At 44.0% G+C, this 20,096-nt stretch overlaps 1 protein-coding gene across 5 annotated transcripts in view; it reads right to left on the reverse strand.

The window, feature by feature from the left end:
* Positions 1-200: 200 nt before the first annotated feature.
* Positions 201-20,096, reverse strand: part of SRD5A1 (steroid 5 alpha-reductase 1) — a 32,817-nt gene continuing 12,921 nt past the window's right edge. Inside the window, exons 2-5 of one of the 5 annotated variants that reach the window (XM_055245519.2) lie at positions 18,924-19,090; positions 14,731-14,832; positions 7,967-8,117; positions 201-531 (exon numbers count right to left, since the gene is read on the reverse strand). In XM_055245519.2, coding sequence (XP_055101494.1) covers positions 465-531; positions 7,967-8,117; positions 14,731-14,832; positions 18,924-19,090 — 487 coding nt within the window. In that variant the 3' untranslated portion in view covers positions 201-464. Of the gene's footprint in view, positions 532-1,324; positions 6,320-7,966; positions 8,118-14,730; positions 14,833-18,923; positions 19,091-20,096 lie in introns of those variants that run through there. The other 4 variants (XM_055245518.2, XM_063619583.1, XM_055245521.2 and 1 more) reach the window with 4 other exon arrangements.

Consider the following 20,096-nt stretch of genomic DNA (forward strand, 5'->3'; position numbering starts at 1 on the left):
TTAAAATTTGTTTGAGCCTCAGCTTACTGTTCAACAGAATGAATTTTTATAGATTTCGACATTCAAATCAGAGTTTTGTGAAAGGCTCATAGATGTGTACTGATATCTTATTAATGTTTCCCCAGTGACCAAAGACATTAAGCATCTTTGCATGTACTTATTTGCCACTTACATGTATTATTTGGTGACGTGTCGGATAATTTGTCCATTTAAAAAATGTATGCTTTATTATTGAATTTTGATAGTTCTTTACATATTATGAACATTAAAACCTTTAGCAGATATGTGATTTATAAATATTCATCAACAGTCCATTCCTTCACATTGCTGAGTGGTATTCCAGTATGTGATGTCCCACAGTGAGTGATGTCCATTCCCCTGTGGATGCTGAATCTCCCTGAAGTTACAATTTCTTTTTAAAAATTCCCTTTGGTTCCTGGGATCATGTTTTCTTGAAGAGGCTTTCATTGTTCTTTCATGATGCAGATTTTTCTATGTATCTGGTGCTTCTTGCTCACTGGTTCACATTTTCTAAAAAGGACCAGAAAGGCTGGGCAGGAGAGGTAATTGTGGGGGCACCATGCCACCCCCGGCTTCCCTGCAGCTTGAGGCAGGAGGTAACCCGCCATTATGGGGCAGGATCCCTACAGACCAAAATGTGGAGACTTTATTTTTTTTCCTGGGATGCCAACACCTAGTTCTCTGGTTTTCCCCACCTAGTTAATTTTTGTGTTAGGAAAGGCCACCTCCTCAGCCTACCTTCTCTTCCCCGGTAATGGGCACACAGCTCATTTCTGGGCTCTCTGTGCTCTCCCTGGGGAGTGGGGGTGCAGAGGACGCTGCTTTCTGCTGCGGGCGCCGTGTTGAGTTAGTCTCACTTTGAGGTGCTCATTTTCCTCTGCCCTCTGTCAGCCCAGGTGTGAGGACCCAGGGTCTCTGCAGGGCATGCACTGTCATGGCCTCTCTGCTCTGCCACATCAGGCCCATCTCCACCCGTGCTGTGGTCCATCTGCAGTGATGACTCTCTCTCACTCTCTTTATGGGGCCACACCCCACTTAAATTCCTTTGAGGTGATTTCAACTGGGGTCAGGAGAGGGGAGAAGGAAAGGTGTATGTTCAGCTCATCACATTTAACTGGAAGCTCTCAAGGCTACTTTAAAAATCATAAAAGCCATTCCCAATAAGCTTGTTTGTTTTAAAGGAAATCTCCTTTCCAAATCACTGTAGATAATAAACAGAAGTTGAAAAAACCAAATAAAAACAGGAAACGTGATGAAAGAATGTTTCGATGTAACAATTAGTAAAAGAATTTGAGCTACCTTGTTAAATGGCAAAGTCTATTTATTATGTTGTTAAAGACAACTGAAACAAATGGCATTTAAAAACTCCAGATGAGATGATAAGGCAAAGCAATGCCAGATGAATTCATCAAGATAAAAAGCAGTATGGCAATGTTTTTATCAAAGTAGAATTCAAGTCATGAAGCATTCAACAGGAAGATTATTTTATACTGATAACAGGTACAGGCTATGAGGGGAAAGCTTTGCAAAGCAACAACAGCAAAACAGAAAGCAAAAACTATTAGAAGGAAGATTAGCTATGGAACAAAAAGAAGGCTGTAGAGAAGTTTAACAGTATAATTACTATGTTTCAATCAACAAAGAACAAACAGGATAAATCTTAACAAGTGGTCTTGTTATTGTTACAGAAAGTGATCATTCTTTACACTACAAGGGAAAACTCCAAATCTACAAAGGAGAAATTTCACAGACAACAATCTCTACTATATCCATACGTGGGGAACAGAACAAAAAACTAGGTCTAGACTAGAAGACAGAGAGAAACCATGTCAGACCAGAGCATATTGATGGCTCATGGTGAGTGACCCATGGCCTAAAGATGCCTGTTTAGGGCCCAGGAGCCTCTCGCACAGGCAGAGCAGCTTACTCCATATGAACCACCACCAGCACGCCTCCCTGCCTGGTGATGTCACCCGGTGGGCTGGGCTGGAACAAATCCAGATGTTTTTGCCTCGCCTTGGAAGGGCCACGAGGAGCTTCCTCCTCCATCCCCAAGTTCTCCACTTACACACAGCACCCGACACGAAGGTTAAGTTTCCCCCGGGTCATGACTGCACAATGGCAACCCCCAGCCTCTGTGGCCTCCCAGAGAGGGCTCCAAGACAGATCCCAGCCCTACAGAGGGAGGGAAGCAACACTGCCATTGACCTTGAAGGGATCACTGTAGGGGGCTATAGAAGGGATTGTGACATTTATTGTTCTGAAAATGCCATCAAAGACAGTTGTAAAGTCTAGGCTTATACACACTTGTTAAGACATAGCCAAAAGAGGTAAATTTGAAATTAGAAAAAATGTCAGCAGTTATTACCCAGAGCTTGAAATTCTGACCTGTTACACGGTAGGATATTCAACCTCCATATCAGTGTATTTAGGTACTTATTAGGTAGCTTGCAAAATTACTAGAAAAAAAATTCCTAGTGGATATCTTGAAAATGATGAAGTAGCAGGAAAATTACAAAGATATAACTTATTTACAAAGTCCATAGAGAAGCGCCACTGGAAAGCTTCCAGTTGAAGATAATTTCATTGAAAATGCACTTAAAATAAAAATGGAATTATAATTTTTCTGAACTTTGGATACTCTTCAAATTTCCGGAGGTACCACCTAAGAAAAAAAAATTAAAAAAGGAAATAATTCTGTCACTTAGACATTTAACAGATGCTAACAAAAGTGACAATATTTTTCATTACAAAAGAATACTCAGTTTTTTAAATGTAGTAACAAAAACTTGGGCATTTCATACTTATAGTTTAATTTTGCCTGTTATGAAGAATTAAATATATCTAATCATAAAGTGTGAGTCAGAAGAAGTAGCCCATAGAATTCACCTTTATATCTGGAAGGAAAATTACTGACATTTGATGAAAATACTGATGAGCACACTGTGGAGCTGTCTTTTCAGCCCCTGGGGAAAGCAGGCAGGCTGGAGGAGGGGCAGGACCTGAAGTAGGTGCTTCCTGAATATCTGCTGGTGACTCCACGGTTTTCTCCAGCCTGCGGTTGAGAACTACTGGTCTAGCCCAGGGTGTGGAGTGGGCACCCAGCTGCATACCAGGAGGCTCACGAACAGCTCTTAGTAAGGATTCAGCGAAATCTGGGGAAATGCAATATGGCATTGTCCACAATTCATTCTTGTGCTCGAAACAAACATTATTTTCAGTTTTGATACAAATTGTATCAATGAAGGCGTGCTGATTTGTTGTGGGGGTAATAGCCAGTTGGGAAAGGTGGCAACTAAGTGGATGGAGTAAAAATTAGAAATAATTTGACAAGATGGAGAAATAGTCATAAAAAGGGAGTTTCTATAAACACACACAGAAAGATTAAACAACAGACTAAAAATCATCATAGAAAGCAATTAGCTCTTTGTTAATGTGGTAGAAGCATATGAGGATGAGAAACTGAGAGGGAGTTGGCAAAACTCTGCTGGTCTTAGTTAAGTTTAACACCGGAATCCACAAATAGAGCATTTGAACATACTGGGCGGCCACGTTTACTTTTGTATGTTCTGTGTCCCCAAAAAGGCATGTAATAAGAACAATTCTAAGGAGTCGGTCAGGACTTCCAGGTCAAGTGTCACTTCCCTTGGCATGAGGCCTCGAGACTGCAGCCTTTCCAGCTGTGTGGCTCAGTGGTGACGCATGGACCCACGAGTACCCAACACACAACGTGGCCAAGCCTAACAGTCGGTATCAAACCTGCGAAAGTGCACTGCAAACATGTTCGCCGGTTAGAGGCTGAAGGTTTTCACAGGCCTGCTGGGATCCAGGCCATCCGCCACTTGCAAGTGCTGAAGAGTTTCCCCATGGGCCAGCGGCACTGGGTGCCGCACAGGGACATAGCGGGTGAGCTCCTCTCTCCCAGAAACTGCCCGTGGGAAGATGGGCACCCTGGCCCGAAAAGGCAAGGGCAGAGTACATGACAGCAGGAGATCCTGAAATGGGCAAACACGAGAGGGCAGGCGGGAGACGGGAAACACAGGACTGCCGCAGGACGCCACGAAAACACGCCCCCCAGCCACGAGGCCGGGCAGCAAGGCTGGGCTCCGTGACATCAGAAAGAACATGTGTGAGGTCAGGGTGTTCTCACACAATGAAGGGATGTTGGCTGAAGAGGTTAAATGTATTTCACAGAAACCATTATATAGAAATAAAATATTTATTGTTAAATGATTAAATTTTTCTTACTGCTTAGAATACCTTTAAATTTTGCCCTTAAAGAGAATATTTGTTAGCAACCAAGCACAATTGACTGTTTCTGACCTAGAGTTTAACTATCAATGCAATCATTTATGAATTTAAAGACTAATTATTATAGAAAGATTTCATGGAATACAATTTTGTTTTTAGAACGTTATAATCCGGCCGGGCACAGCGGCTCATGCCTGTAATCCCAGCACTTTGGGAGGCCGAGGCGGGCAGATCACGAGGTCAGGAGATCAAGACCATCCTGGCTAACATGGTGAAACCCCGTCTCTACTAAAAATACAAAAAAATTAGCCAGGCATGGTGGCAGGCACCTGTAGTCCCAGCTACTCAGGAGGCTGAAGCAGGAGAATGGCGTGAACCTGGGAGGCGGAGCTTGCAGTGAGCCAAGATCACGCCACTGCACTCCAGCCTGGGCGACAGAGCGAGACTCCATCTCAAAAAAAAAAAAAAAAGAACATTATAATCCATCAGAGTGCAAGGAATAGATCCTCGGCATGTTTTCTTTTGGAATACATTTATTTGATGGCTTAATTAGTTGGGTTTATGAAAATATTTTTTAAAAAGGAGTTTTTATTTTATTCTCAGCTTGTAAGTCCTACATTTCTGAACATACTTCTGCAAAACTGAATTATTAATTCTTCAGGGCTTAAAACTGGTTTCACACTGACACCAATTTAAACAGCAAATGAATCACAAAGAGCTCTTTCAACTCATGAATTCTTCTGCAAAGAATATCTTTGGGTTTTCATTAGCAAAGACTTTCATTTAGATAACTGAATTATTTATTTTCCATTTCTATATGTTTCATATTCAAATACCGAGAGGGGCTTTCCTGTTTCCTGATTTCATTTGAGAAAACATCTTTGCCACCGACATGGTGTGCCCGTGTTCAATCTTACTCTGATCCATGTTTTTTTAAACGTCAGTGTTATCTCATTTTTTTTAATGAGAAATGAGCCATTACTCGCTTCTTCACATCAAATATTAGGAATGTAAAAGGATGGCATCTTCACCGGGAAGTGTGGCCCAGGCCGGGTGCAGTGCTGGGAGCAGCGGGGGCAGAGGGGAGGAAGTCAGATTCTAGAATGTATATTTAGAGAGATAATGTTGTATTTCAACCAATCTTATGATAACAAAGTCATCTGGCGGAGGAGAAAACAGAGGGGTTCACCAATCATACTCCTGCCCTTACTTTCCCAGTCAATTTTAAATGGCTGGAAGGCTGGCGTATCAGTTCCCTGTGGCTGCTAGAACAAAGTTAACCACACACTGGGTGGCTTATAATAATGGCCATTGATTCTCTCCCAGTTCTGGAGGCCAGAAGTTGGAAATCAAGGTGGCAGCAGGGCTACGCTCCCTCTGAAGTTTCAGGGAAGGTTCCAGTCCCATCTCCCCCAGCTCTGGTGGCACCACGTGTTCCTGGGCTCATGGCTGCATCGCCCCCGCCTCTGTGTCCATCTTCCCACGGCCTTCGCACTCTGTGTGATCACCTGGTGTATGTCTATCCATGTTTCCCCTTCTCATCTCAACTGATTACGTCCCCCAGTGAGGTCGCTTTCACAGGTACCAGGGCTTAGGACTCTCATATGACCTTTTGGCAGACACAGTTCCCAGCACAGAAGGCCCATTCCTGGCCCATAGTGTTTTCTGCCATGCCTGGCATTGAGCCTCCTTCTCAAACCCTCTCTGCCTTTGGCACTCACTCAACTTTCCGCAGACCCCTCTGTTTTTCTCAGCAGCTCTGGGATTTAGGTAGGTCGTGGCTCTCTGATCTCGCTCTCTCCTCACTGTCTATGCGTGAAAATACCAGGCCACTGGCACGATGGAGTGTCTCGAAGAATGCAGGGCGCTGCTCTTAGAGCTCTCATCAGCTCTCACATTTATGCTATCACTTCTTCAAATATGAGACAAAGAGGCCAGCCACGTTGGCTCACGCCTCGAATCCTAGCACTTCAGGAGGCTGAGGTGAGAGGATTACTTGAGTCCAGGAGTTCAAGACCAGCTTGGGCAATATAGTGAGACCACAACTCTACAAAAAATATAAAAAATTAGCCAGGCCTGGTGGTGCATGCCTGTAATCCCAGCTACTCGGGAGGCTGAGGTGGGAAGATCATTTGAGCCCAGGAGGCAGAGGTGGCAGTGAGCTGAGACTGTGCCACTGTACTCCAGCCTGGGTGACAGAGCGAGACGCTGCCTTAAAAAAAAATTAGACCAAGAGATACTTCAGATATGACCTTTCTTCTTCTTATCTCCAATAATCATCCTTTGCATCTGCAAACACGTGGTGAGGCTGGGAAGTACACCTAGGTACTCTTCCCACTATACCATGATATCAATCTATTCTTCTTTTAGCTTTTTCTCTCTGTCCATAGTCCCAAAAAAGATGATAAACTCCATGAAGTAGGACAGAGTTATACATTTTTGCACACCTCGTAGCATCAGCAGCATTGGAGATTTCGATTAGATGTTTTGAGCGGATGAAGTGGGTGGCTCGGGGGACACAGTAAATGTGCATACCAGGCTAGCCGCTTGCTAAGCCCAGTCTCCATCATTTATTGTCAGGGACATGCGCCAATGTCAGGGCAGGTAAAGATCCCTCGCTGCTGCTGAGATCTCTTCCTGTCAATGAGATGGGGCTCCTGGCTGGCCTCACACTCAGCTCCTCGAAACTCAGTTTCCTCATCCATTGGATTAGAAAGATGTTCTCTAAATTCACTTCAGCCTTGACATCCTTCAATTTCTTTTCCTTTTTTCTTTTCCCTTTTTTTTTTTTTTTTTTTTTTGAGACTGAGTCTCACTCTATCAACCAGGCTGGAGTGCAGTGGTGCGATCTTGGCTCACTGCAGCCTCCACCTCCCAGGTTCAAGTGACTCTCGTGCCTCAGCCTCCTGAGTAGCTGGGATTACAGGCACCTGCCACCATGCCTGGCTAATTTTTGTATTTTTACTAGAGACGGGGTTTCACCATGTTGGCCAGGCTAGTCTTGAACTCCTGACCTCAAGTGATCCACCAGCCTCGGCCTCCCAAAGTGCTGGGATTACAGGCGTGAGCCACCGTGCCCAGTCCCTTTGATTTCTTTACGAGTGTGTTGGTCAAATGGCTTGCAAGCCCTTTGGGGGATCAGATAAAAGCCAAGGACCCAGTCTCTGGAAAATGATGTCATTTTAGGGGGCATGCAGAGCTTCTGTAGCCCATCAAGGACCCCAGGTTCAGAGCCATGGCCTAAGCCACCACATAGCTGGAGAGCTCTTGTGTGCATGAGTTCTGCCAGTGTCGCTGGGCTCTGAGATTCACCTTCCTCTTGAGGACTTCCTCAACCTGCAGCATTCACAAGCTGGCCATTGGCTATTGCTCGGTCAGGGATCTGTTTTAATCAGTATTTCCCATTCAGAGCCCTGAATCCCCTCCTTGGTGTCTAACTTGACCACTGAATCCAGCAATGTCAATTCAGAGAGGCTAAGGACGTGGTATAGAGAACAACTGTGCTGATGTGGATCTGATTATTCCCTAGAGCTGGGTGATTCTACAGCTATTTGGTTTTGCACTTGTTTGGCCAAAGCACAGAATAAACTGGAATTCAGCAATTTAAATGAACACTTCAAAAATCTAGCCTGAAAAATGGTAATAATATAGTCAAAGAACAAATTACAAATGGTAAAAGTGTTTTAAAACTTACTCATGATGCTCTTTTGCTCTACCAGCTAAAAAACAAAACGTGAAGAAAGCAAAAGCCGCGCCTTGGACAGACCAGCTGGCCAGGGCATAGCCACACCACTCCATGATTTCTCCGAAATAGTTGGCTGCAGTTACGTATTCAAATAAGCCTCCTAGAAGAAAACACACACCAAAGTAGTGCATTTACTACAAAATGAAATACGGACTTCAGAGATGCTAGTGAATACTTACCTGGAGAACATAAATTCAAGAACGGAAAAATACTGCCCTTACAGAATGTTAATCAATAAGACATATCCAGGATTACATGGTTTACTAATTCATATCACAACTTCTGATCGTCAACTGCATATGTATATCAATACCCGTCTATGTGAATACGCACACGTACAGTTACAGCGGAAGACACCAATAAACCACTGCACCTGCTGATGGATCATGCAAACGGAGAATACAAGTAAACCATGTAAAATGGACCTAGATAGAACCCTAGAGCAATGAGTGACAGAGATAATCATTTTTAAGCACAGATTCATTCATTCATCACATCTTCACAAATGCACTGAGTCAGTATTACGGGCCACGCCCTGCCCAGGCACTTGGACAGACCCCCTCCCTACATCTAGAGCCATAAACTCCAGTGTCATGAACAAGGAGAGCACACGGCACATGGAGGGGGAGGAGTAGCGAGGGGCAGCGCAGAGTGAGGGGGCCCCGGAGCTGGGACGCGGTGGAGGAGGTCACCATCGCAGAGTGGCTGGGAACAGGCCTCACAGGGAAGGTGAGGGTCGATTCAAGGCTTGCAGGTGAGGGCCAGCCTGGCAGGTGCTGGAGATGCTCTCAGGAGTGCTCCAGGCAGGAGAAGAGATGCAGCAAAGGCCCTCAGGCGGACAGCAATGGCTGGCACACTTCAAGGACCAGATGAGGGGAGGGAAGAGGGGTCCCAGCAGAGAGGAAGGGCAGGAGGCCCCTCCTTGGGACTCACCCTCAGGCTGTAGCTTTGTGGTTACTCAAGTGTGTTTAGAGAGGCCTGGTGTGATCTGCCCCAGGTTCCAATTGGAAACTATGTCTGCAGAGCTGAGAAAATTCTGAAGGCATATAAGGACAGAGCATTTTTTAAAAAAAATTAGGTTGGGTGCAGTGGCTTACGCCTCTAATCCCAGAACTTTGGGAGAATGAGGCAGGTGGATCATGTCAGGTCAGGAGTTCGAGACCAGCCTGGCCAACATGGTGAAACCTTGTCTATACTGAAAATACAAAAATTAGCCAGGTGTGATGGTACACACCTGCAGTCCCAGCTACTCGGGAGGCTGATGCATGAGAATCGCTTGAACCCAGGAGGCAGAGGTTGCAATGAGCCAAGATCATCACTGCACTCCAGCCTGGGTGACAGAGCTAGACTGTCTCCAAAAAAAAAAAGACAAACCGATTACACCCTAAGTCATCAATTTCAACAAATACTCCAGCATAGGGTGGAGACTACATCTCTGAGCACACTGTAACTTACATGCATGAGGGCTTTAGCTGGAGCTGAGACAGTCTACTTTTTTTTCTTTTTTTGGAGTTGTGTATTTTTAGTAGGGACGGGGTTTCACTATGCTGGCTAGGCTGGTGTGGAATTCCTGACCTCAGGTGATCCACCTGTCTTGGCCTCCCAAAGTGTTGGGATTACAGGCGTGAGCCATGGCACCCAGCCTGAGATGGTCTATATTTTAAAAAGAAAGAAAATGGTTTTGCTGAGCCCAAGACAGCAAAGTGCTTTTCTTTTTCTTATTTAAGGAAGGTGGGGTGTGTAGATGCTTGCAATATTCAGCTCTCTACTATTTTTCTGTAAGCTTGGAATAATTCATCATTGTAAAATAATACTGATATGGTTTGATTCTGTGTCCCCACCCAATCTCAAATTGAACAGGACAAGGGAGGGACCCGGTGGGAGGGGACTGAATCATGGGGGTGGTTTCTTGTGATAGTGGGTTCTCAAGAGATGTAATTGTTTGAAAGTGTGAAGCAGGTCCCCCCTTCACTCGTTCTCTCTCCTGCTGCCATGTGAAGGTTTTTGCTTCCCCTTCGCCTTCTGCCATGATTGTAAGTTTCCTGAGTCCTCCCCAGCCATGTGGAATTGTGGGTCAATTAAACCTTTTTTGTTCATAAATTACCCAGTCTCAGGTAGTTCTTTATAGCAGAATGAAAACTAATACAAATATCAATATTCATTGACAAGTAAACTTTTTAATGACAATATAAAACATAAAAATATCAAACTTAATGCCCAATAAATAGAAAGTCATTCGCCATGTGTGGGCATGTGCACCTGCAGAAGTGCCTGCAAGAATCGACCCCAAGAATTCACAGTGCTGTTCCCTCTGAGCCATGGAGCTTAGTCGCTTTCACTTTCTTATTCACCCATTTCTGTAACTGCTTCAGCTTTCTACAAGATTACGTTAATGATCATCTGTATTTCATCAGAGCCCTGGGCAGCTGAATCCCAGACGTGGAAGGACCTTTGCACCCCACCCTGCAGATGCCAGTCACCCAAAGGGCAGACAGCCTGTGGGCAGGGCTGGGGCCACGATGCCTTCCTGCGTGCAGCCTGCTCAGTGAACCTTCTCTCTAAGTGTCCGGTGTGGGGCACGCTATTTGGTGGAACCATATGGGTGGACTGGTAAGCATGTAAGTAGACTGGAAAACCTGCAGATGCCAATCTGCTAAAAAATGTCCTCTTGAGACACAGGCTGCTTACAGATGCCGCATTACAAAACCACAAACTGGTTGTCACACACAGCCCACAGCACTTGTCCTAAGCCCTAGTTCAGCCTGTATGTACTGACTATGGATGTCACACCTCTGCACCTCCCTTTATCTCTTAATTTGTTCATTTTTGTCACTTGCTCCTTTCACCCTAACCAGTTATGGCACCATTATTAACAGAGTCCTGGAAAGTGTTTCTGAAAGACCTCACATAGTCACTGGATGTAGACGGCACACCTGTGTATTAGAAACCGTGAATGGGTCACATGAAAACACCCTGCAAAATTACGAGTCTGCAGCGAAGGGCGCCGGTCACAAAGCCGACCACGGTGGAGTCCTCACGGGGCACAGCACTCAGACTCCCTATACCTGTAGTCTTCAAAACCCGACAGATTTTACATGAGGATCTCCAAAGCTAGGATAATATTTTGGCTTCCACGTTCCTCGGGCCTCTCATGGTGCTGCCTCTAAGGCCTTGGCATGGAACGAATCTAACAAACTTTCCCTCACAAGCCACTCATGGCAAGTGCAGATGATCGTCACTGTTTCCTGTAGACTTCCTCCGGTATAGGGTGCGCACTTACAAACGGCAGACGCTCTTGTGTCTTGTTTTACTTCACAAAAGCTTTCTTGAATTAGTTTTTAAAATATATTCTGTTCCAATGCCTTGGATTTCTTCTTCATGGACTTCAATGTGCCTAGGATGGATATATTTTCCCTACCTTCTCCATCTATCACCAAAAAGGTCATTCACAATAAGAATGACCTTTTTTGGCTGGGCGTGGTGGCGCACGCCTGTAATCCCAGCACTTTGGGAGGCCGAGGCGGGTGGATCACGAGGTCAGAAGATCGAGACCATCCTGGCTAACACGGTGAAACCCCATCTCTACTAAAAATACAAAAAATTAGCCAGGCGTGGTGGCGGGCACCTGTAGTCCCAGCTACTCAGGGGGCTGAGGCAGGAGAATGGCGTGAACCAGGGAGGCAGAGCTTGTAGTGAGCCGAGATCGCACCACTGCACTCCAGCCTAGGGGACAGAGCGAGACTCCATCTCAAAAAAAAAAAAAAAAAAAAAATTTTTTTTTTTGAGACAGTGTTTCCCTCTGGAGTGCAGTGGTATGATCGAGGCTCACTGTAGCCACAAACTCCTGGGTTCAAGTGATCCTCCCACCTCAGCCTCCTGTGTGGCTGGGACTACAGGTGTGCACCACCATGCTTGGCTACTTTTCTTTCATTTTTTTTGTAGAGATGGGGGGTCTGGCTATGTTGCCTAGGCTGGTCTCGAACTCCTGGCCTCAAGTGATCCTCCTGCCTCAGCCTCCCAAAGTGCTGGGATTACAGGTGTGAGCCACTGCACCCAGTCTAGGTTTCATATTCTTTGCTTTTCCATTTCTATCTTCTAACATGCTTCTGTGTGTGTTTTTTTTTTTTTAATGATTAGAAATAAAGAATTTTGATCTTGTCTGATCTTGGAAGCTAAGCAAGGTTGAGCCTGGTTAGTACTTGGATAGGAGAAATTAAGAACTTTAGAAGCATTTTCTTCCCTAAGTCTCATGTGTCCCATGTTATCTGCACCGATGTCTGGTGTCACCTCCTGCTGCCTGAGAGTTGCAGCCAAGCTTCTGCATTTCCTTTGGCCTGTCTGTTCACAGAGATGCCATTGATGGCCACAGGCCATCAGGAAGCTGGGTTGATTACTAGCTGCATGAAGGAGGCTACGTGCTGTGGGGAAACATGGCAGGGAGAGGTCTCCCTTTACTGCGACAGGTAATAAGCTAAGTTTGTGGATTGCGGGTTTGTCGCAGGTGTTCTTTAGCTGATGGGTATAGACTCTGCAACTGCTCCATTCACATTTTATTTTTATTTTTTATTTTTTAGAGACAGAGTCTCACTCTGTCGTCCAGGCTGGAGTGCAGTGGCATGATCTCGGCTAACTGCACTCTCTGCCTCCCAGACTCAAGTGATTCTCATGTCTCAGCTTCCCAAGTAGCTGGGATTACAGACATGTGCCACCACGCCCAGCTAATTTTTGTGTTTTTAGTAGGGATGGGGTTTTACCATCTTGGCCAGGTTGGTCTCGAACTCTGGACCTCATGTGATCTGCCCACCTCGGCCTCTCAACGTGCTGGGATTACAGGTGTCAGCCTCCACGCCTGGACTCCATTCACATTTTAAAATTCATGTTGGAAATTTGATTACAATTTCCCCCTGCTTTTGTGAGTTTCTGCTCAGGTAAGTTTTGCTGCTTTTTTGCTGTCCTAATGTTATGACTGCACAGATTTGGGGATTGTACCTTTTTTGTTCTTCAGGTTTGAATATGTTGGATTAGAAGAAGGATCAGACACTGAGAGGGGAAATGGAGGGAAAGGGGCTGAAAAGTTTTTGTGGCATCTCAACTACTGTGGGACAGTGGACAGGACCCTCTGTGTGAGGCACCTCAGGCATTTCCGTGACCAGCCCGGCCCAGGAGGGCCCCCATGGGATCCTGCCGTCTCTGGGGATGCCCTTTCTTTTGGAAGTGGTGTTTCTCAAATCTGCCAGTCTGTGGCTTCTGGCATCTTCTGCACCTTTTCATTCTGTCTCCCCCAGGACTGTGCCCTGTCCCTTCTTAGTCTGGCTCATGGCAGCCCCTCCTCAGGACAGGGCCCTCTCCTTCAGGGGATGAACACTTGCCGATGAATTTGGAATCACACTGTTCCCCATGCAAGGGTGCTGGGCAGGAAGCGAGGGGGCCACCATCCAGCTTACATTGTGCTCTCCCAGCCACTGTACCTGCCAGACGAAGCGGCTCCTTGGGATGACCCCATGAGGGTGCAGTTTGCTCATAAGCCCAACACCAAAGAGGGGATTCTTTCCCAATCCACCCAGGGGCTGAATGGGTGATCAGCAGCCTGTCTAGGACTCTGTCATGTTTTCTCTTCTTTGCCACTTCTATCACACTACCGTCATGTTTGGAGCTGGCTTTGCTGAGTCCAGGTTCTCAGCATCACGGTTTAAGTAATTTGAGATTTGCGGCATTGTTTGTTTTTGTTGCTATTCTCATATGGTTTCTAGGAACATAAGTGGAAGAAGTCAAACTAAGTGATGTCACGCTCTTTCTCCATTAAAGTTTTAGATTTATGGACTTCAAAAATTTTTTTCTGAAGCTCTATTGGTTTCTAGTCCTTTTTATGGTACATTGCTTCTTTATTCCTAATTGTAATCTACTCCTTTTAAAAAGCATTTCAAGTACTCACTTTATAATGTTTCCATTAATTCTAACATCCGAAATCTTTCATGTTGAATTACGCTCTCCCTAATGGTGCTGTACTTCCTTGTGGGTTCTGTACCTTGTGACCATGCCTCTTACTCTGTGGAACGTGGCACATTGGGTTCTTTGAGGCTCAGGTTGAATGCAGATCCCTTTGGGGATCTGGGCTTTTGCTGGCCAGGAGAGTCCACCACCACCTTAGGCCATGGAAATTAATTTATGGCTTGAGATTTTTCATACTATACAAGTAGTGTGAATCTGGGTTATAAACCAGCATGGGGGTTTATAAATTCATTACAAATTCTCAAAAGACACGCTCCAGATTCCACCATTCACCTAGATCTTGTCCTCTGATGATTACTTCCTTTCTTGATAGTATACTGATGCATTTAAGAAGATTTTCAAAATATTCCAACATTTTAAACTGTTTTCAGAGGAGGGTCAAAGTATCTATTCCATTATACTGCTAGAAACAAAAGTGTCAGACACTCCTCGTAAATCACAAATTCTTCCTCATCCTCTCTTTCCAAGCACAGATATAACTGCAGTTTCTGCTTTGTTTAATAACTGTTCAGTTAGCCAGATTTGGTTCTTTTGTTGTTCTAATAAGACAATAACAATAGCACTTGTTATTAATAATGATGACTTACTCTGAAAACTTGTAGCTAATAAATACTATGCTACTACTTCTTAGAGCTGGCAACACTAAAATAGCCGGGAACCACGGCACGCAACTTTCACAGAAATTCTTCACTTTCAGTACGTACCCCTCGGTATTTTGTATCCAGTGTCTCCTGGTTTTCTGAGATTCCTTAGGATATGATCTGAATGGATGTTTATCAACATGCCCGTTAACCACAAGCCAAAACCTAAAGGAAAAAAATTGCAAGATGATTATGGCTAATAAACCATAAAATTTCACTACGAGCCCAGCCTGACTGAACAGTATTACTGCAACCCCTCATATTACCATTGTTAGTGTAACATATTAGCCAGAACTGGTAGTAAAAACCACGAAGCACTGTTGTCAGGTATGCTAAGCAGGGCTTTGTTTTTCTAATAATACAAATACATCATCTAATGTACTCAAAATACTTCGACCTGATCATCACAATCTACATTTTCAGGATGACAAGTATGGACAGAAAACTGACTTGGGCATATGGCTCTTTTCCAGGGAGCATCAGGGAGTCAGCCCACCAGACAGACTCATCCCACTTATTTCTCACAAAATCTGCATGAGGCAATGCTACCATCTCCACCACATGAACCAGGAGGGGTGATGCTCCTGTGCTGCTCTGTCACCACTGGCTGTACGCCACCCCTTGAGGAGTGACAGTTCCTAGGAGCAGATCTCTGGTCTTCTTCTCTTATTTACAACCTCATTTAAACAAATTAATGCACATCCACATTTCCCCCACCGCAGAATTCCTGCAGGCTCATCAATCAGCATTCCTCGGTCAGTCCTTCCTCCTCGGTTCTTGATAAGAGTCTCCCGTGGCCGGCTGCACGGCTCTCCCCAGAATCCCACGGTATCCCTAGTTTTCTCTCCTATTCTTACAAATCTGCAAAGATTTTTCATCACTTAAAGGAGAGTTGTTTGTATCACATCAATTAATTCCGTCAAGAAAAGGCAAAAGGCCAAAACAGTGTTTTATAAAAGAAATATTGATAAAAAGAGGTTAACCTGATGGTTCTGATATACTTTTTTAAAATGTGAAAGACAGATGCTGCTTAATGCTGGCATTCAGTTCAATACTAAATCAATGTACATGTGGGTATCATTATTATTTGAGTCATCACATCAGTGACATTGAATACTTTTTCACAGTTAGAAAAAGGACATGGAAAACCTTCTGATCTATAGCAAGAGTTTCAAGATTTCTTTCTTCTGATTTTGCCACTGTAATCAGCTTTTTTTTTTTTTCTAAGCAAAGCAGTTCATACCAAGTTTTATAATAGGTTTTGTAAGTCATTTACTGGATCCATACATTCATAGTTGATTTGCTACCTTTTTGGGATTTTAGTATTTCACTCCCAGGTAATTTGGCTTCCAATATGAGGTTCTAAAAAGAAATCATGTTGTCTAAATAACATGGCTACTTTATGTTTCTTCTAGGAGATAAGCTCCCTTTATTGCTTAGATTGGAAGAAAACTAGTACTTGTGTTCATCTAAGCTAAATATTTAATTCCATTTATAAGAATCTTAAAATCTGGCTGTGCACAGTGGCTCATACCTATAATCCCAGCACTTTGGGAGGCCAAGGTGGGTGGATCACTTCAGGCTAGGAGTTCAAGACCAGCCTGGCCAACATGGTGAAACCCCATCTCTACTGAAAATACAAAAGTTAACCAGGTAAGATGGCACACGCCTGGAATCCCAGCTACTCTGAGGCTGAGGTACAAGAATTGCTTGAGCCTGTGAGGCACACGTTGCCATGAGCCAAGATTGTGCCACTGCACTCCAGCCTGGATGACAGGCTGCCTCAAAAAAAAAAAAAAAAAAAAAAAAAAAAAAAAAAAAACGAAACAAAATCTTTCTATAAAATATTTTAGATTAACCATTTTTGCTGTTTTGGAAAACCTTTTGTTAGAAATTTGCTGGGCACAGTGGCTCACACCTGTAATCCCACCATTTTGGGAGGCTGAGGCGGGTGAATCACCTGAGCTCAGGAGTCCAAGACCAGTCTGGCCTACATGATGAAACCCTGTCTTTACTAAAAAAATACAAAAATTAGCTGGGCATAGTGGCATGCACCTATAGTCCCAGCTATTCGGGAGGCTGAGGCAGGAGAATCTCTTGAACTCAAGAGGCAGAGGTTGCAGTGAGCCGAGATTGCACCTCTGCACTCCAGCCTGGGCGACAGAAAGACATCATCTCAAAAAAAAAAAAAAAAAGAAATTTATTATTATTTGCTTATTACTTCACGGTAACTATAGTAGGCATAATTACTTATGTAATTTCATGTGTGTTTCCTCACAAAAACAATAAACTCTAGGCAATAAATATAACACACAAAAGGTAACCTAGATTGTCTTCCAATTGGCGTATTTTTTCCTTTTCAAATCCTTCTGTTTAATTGTAGAGAAGTCAAGAGGTCTGTATACAATTGATTGGTGTTTGGAATCTCTGACCAGCTTCACAGTCACCTCTATGTGATGTGAACCATCTGCGGAGCTACTTTAAATAGGAGGGTTCTTCTGTTGTTGTTCATCATAGAGGTGAGTACCATGAGACTCTCTAGCAAACATTTAAAATCTATATCTTCAGTTAAAAAGAAAAAAAGAAGGAAATTCCCCTTCCTCTTATTCCTTGTTGCCACTTGTGGACACTCAGCTTGGTGAGGTGGTGGAAATCACCGCTCTGCCATTCAGTGTGTCTAGATGTCTTGGGCCAGCTGTGTAACTCTTCTAACCCTTCACATCTTATGGGCATCCTTTCTGCCTCAGAGAACATGGGGAGGCATAAATCACGTGATCTGCACAGGAACTCAAAAGCCTGTTCTTCCTCTTGACAGGTAGGGCAGAAGAAAATAGTCAAAAAGCAGGTAAACCAAGAAGATATTTGGGGATACTGTACAACAATTTAGTACCAAACAATTTAGTCTAGCATTTCATGGAGGCACAGATTTCTGGGGCTAGAAAAGGATCTTGAAACGCCTTCTCAGCCAACCCTCCTTTTGTAGAGGAGGGACAGGTGTCTCACTATAACGATCCTCAGGTATGATGAAACCTTGGAATAAAATTCTAATTCATTAACAAAAAACATGGCTGAGAAATGTGAAAGGGATCTCTCAGCAACAAAGTAGTATCCAAGTGTTAGTTTATTTCTATGATTATAAATTAATACACATGGATAAAAAGCAAAATGCAATGTAAGGTCACTTTATGTAGCTTAAGGTGAAGCACTGCAGGGTAGTTTGCAAATCTGACAGACTGACTTCAGACTTTTAGCATGCTACCTTTGTAAGCTACACCTCAGTGTGGTTTAACATCTAAATGCTAGGATAGACTAAACAAATACACAGAGGAACCTTTCCTATATATAAGATCCCTGAGGTTTTTTTTTTTTTTTTTTTTTTTTTTTTTGAGACAGAGTCTCACTCTGTCACCCAGGCTGGAACGCAGTGGCACAATCAGGACTCACTGCAGCCTTGATCTCCTGGCCTCAGGTGATCCTCCCACCTCAGTGCCTCTGAGTAAGCGGGGACCACAGGTGCGTGTCACCATGCCCAGCTACGCTTTTGTATTTTTTGTAGAGCTGGAGTTTCGCCATGTTGCCCAGGCTGGTCTTGAACCCCTGGATTCAAGTGATCTGCCCACCTCAGCTTCCCAAAGTGCTAGGATTACAGTGTGAGCCACTGCACCCAGCCAATTTATTAATTTTTAATGCTCTTGCAAATATTTTTGATGGCTGTTTTATTTTCATTTTTGCTTAGAACTTACAAAGTTATAATTAGAAGTTGAAAATGTACATTAATTCACATTAACCGATACAAATAAAAAAATTCAACAACTTTATAAACCTAAAAGTTGATTCAAGTTCATAGAATCACAGAAGCTGCACTGTAGGAAGATAACCCAGTGTGGGTTTTTCTCATGTCATGGAAGGTACTGCAGGAGATTATGTGGTCAATGAGTGGCCAAAGGGTCTCAGTCTTTAGTCCTACTCATTCTGCTACAGTACGCTGCTATTTTTGGGTTCTTGGCCTGACCAGGCACCTGTGTTTCAGCGCCTGCCCGTGCAGGGGAAGGCGCCCAGCACCTGCGTCACCTCCCTGCCCTCAGCCGTGCTGAGACAGCTGGGCTCTCCCACGGGGACTTCGGGGTCCTGCTGCCCTCTCTGTTGTGAGTCTTTGTTCTCACAGGAAGCTTGGACTTTCTCATTAGAAACCACTGGGACATCAACATAAAAGCAATGATGTGAACAAGGCGCAGTTCACTGCTGTGGACACTCACCTATTAGAAAACGGGGATCTGTTACCCAGTCATCAGCGTACACTGCACAATGGCTCAAGTATCTGCTTTGCAAGTAGCCGTTACAGGTACAGAACATAATCGCCATTGCACACGCCAGCAGTGGCATAGGCTTTCCTCCTCGCATCAGAAATGGGTAAATTAAGCACCTTAGGAAACAAGAAAAAGGCACAATTTTTTAAAAAATTAAAGATAATCATTTCCGTAATCCTATCTTAAATGATTTGGGTTTTAAATCTTACTTTCTTGTACAAATGTCATCCTCAGTAACATTTATACTGATTTATTATGTCTAAGCTAAAAGTGGATTTTGATTTTAATTTTATTTTTTGAGACAGGTTCTTGCTGTGTTGCCCAGGCTGCAGTGCAGTGGCATGGTCATGGCTCACCGCGGCCTTGAGCTCCAGGGCTTAAGCGATCTTCCTGTCCCAGCCTCTCGAGTAGCTGGGACTACAAGCATGTACCACCACACTTATTATTATTATTATTTTATAGAGACCAGGTCTCACTCTGTTGCTCAGGCTGGTCTCAAACTTCAGCCTCAAGTGATCTTCCTGCCTTGTCGTCCCAAAATGTCGGCATTATAGGCGTGAGCCACTGTATCCAGCCAAAAAGCAGATTTTTCAATTAAGCATTACCACATTTCAATCATGTTTACCACAGTGTACAAACTCCAGATTCTACTTACATGCAATATAAAACAGAATACACTGAATTTGAGAAAACTAGGGGCTTCAAGAGGCTCTCAAGATTTCCACTACCCTAAAACCATTAACTAGTCCTAGTCTAAGCAATGAGATTTGGAACACATCATCACATCATCCATCACCATTGCAATGGCTTCCATTCACTGAGCCCTTTCACCTGCTAGCCCCACCCCCAACTCCCCCCGCGACTCCTCGCCCCCAGCTCAGCTAACCAGGCAGAGGCACTCTTATCCACATTTGATAGAGGATAAAATTAAGACTCAGAGTGGTTAAGTAAGCTGCTCAAGGCCACGGGCTAGTGAGTGGCTGAGCTTAAACGTAAATCGGGGCAATTCAAAGATCATGTTCTGTTGTACCACACTGGCTTAGGTGCACTTTACTAATGGTTTAATGAGTGAAAATAAAAGGACAAGAAATTAGAAAATTATAAAGAGAATGCAAAATGTTA

Source organism: Symphalangus syndactylus, chromosome 16 (assembly GCF_028878055.3).
Source record: "Symphalangus syndactylus isolate Jambi chromosome 16, NHGRI_mSymSyn1-v2.1_pri, whole genome shotgun sequence".
Classification (NCBI taxonomy): Eukaryota; Metazoa; Chordata; class Mammalia; order Primates; family Hylobatidae; genus Symphalangus; species Symphalangus syndactylus.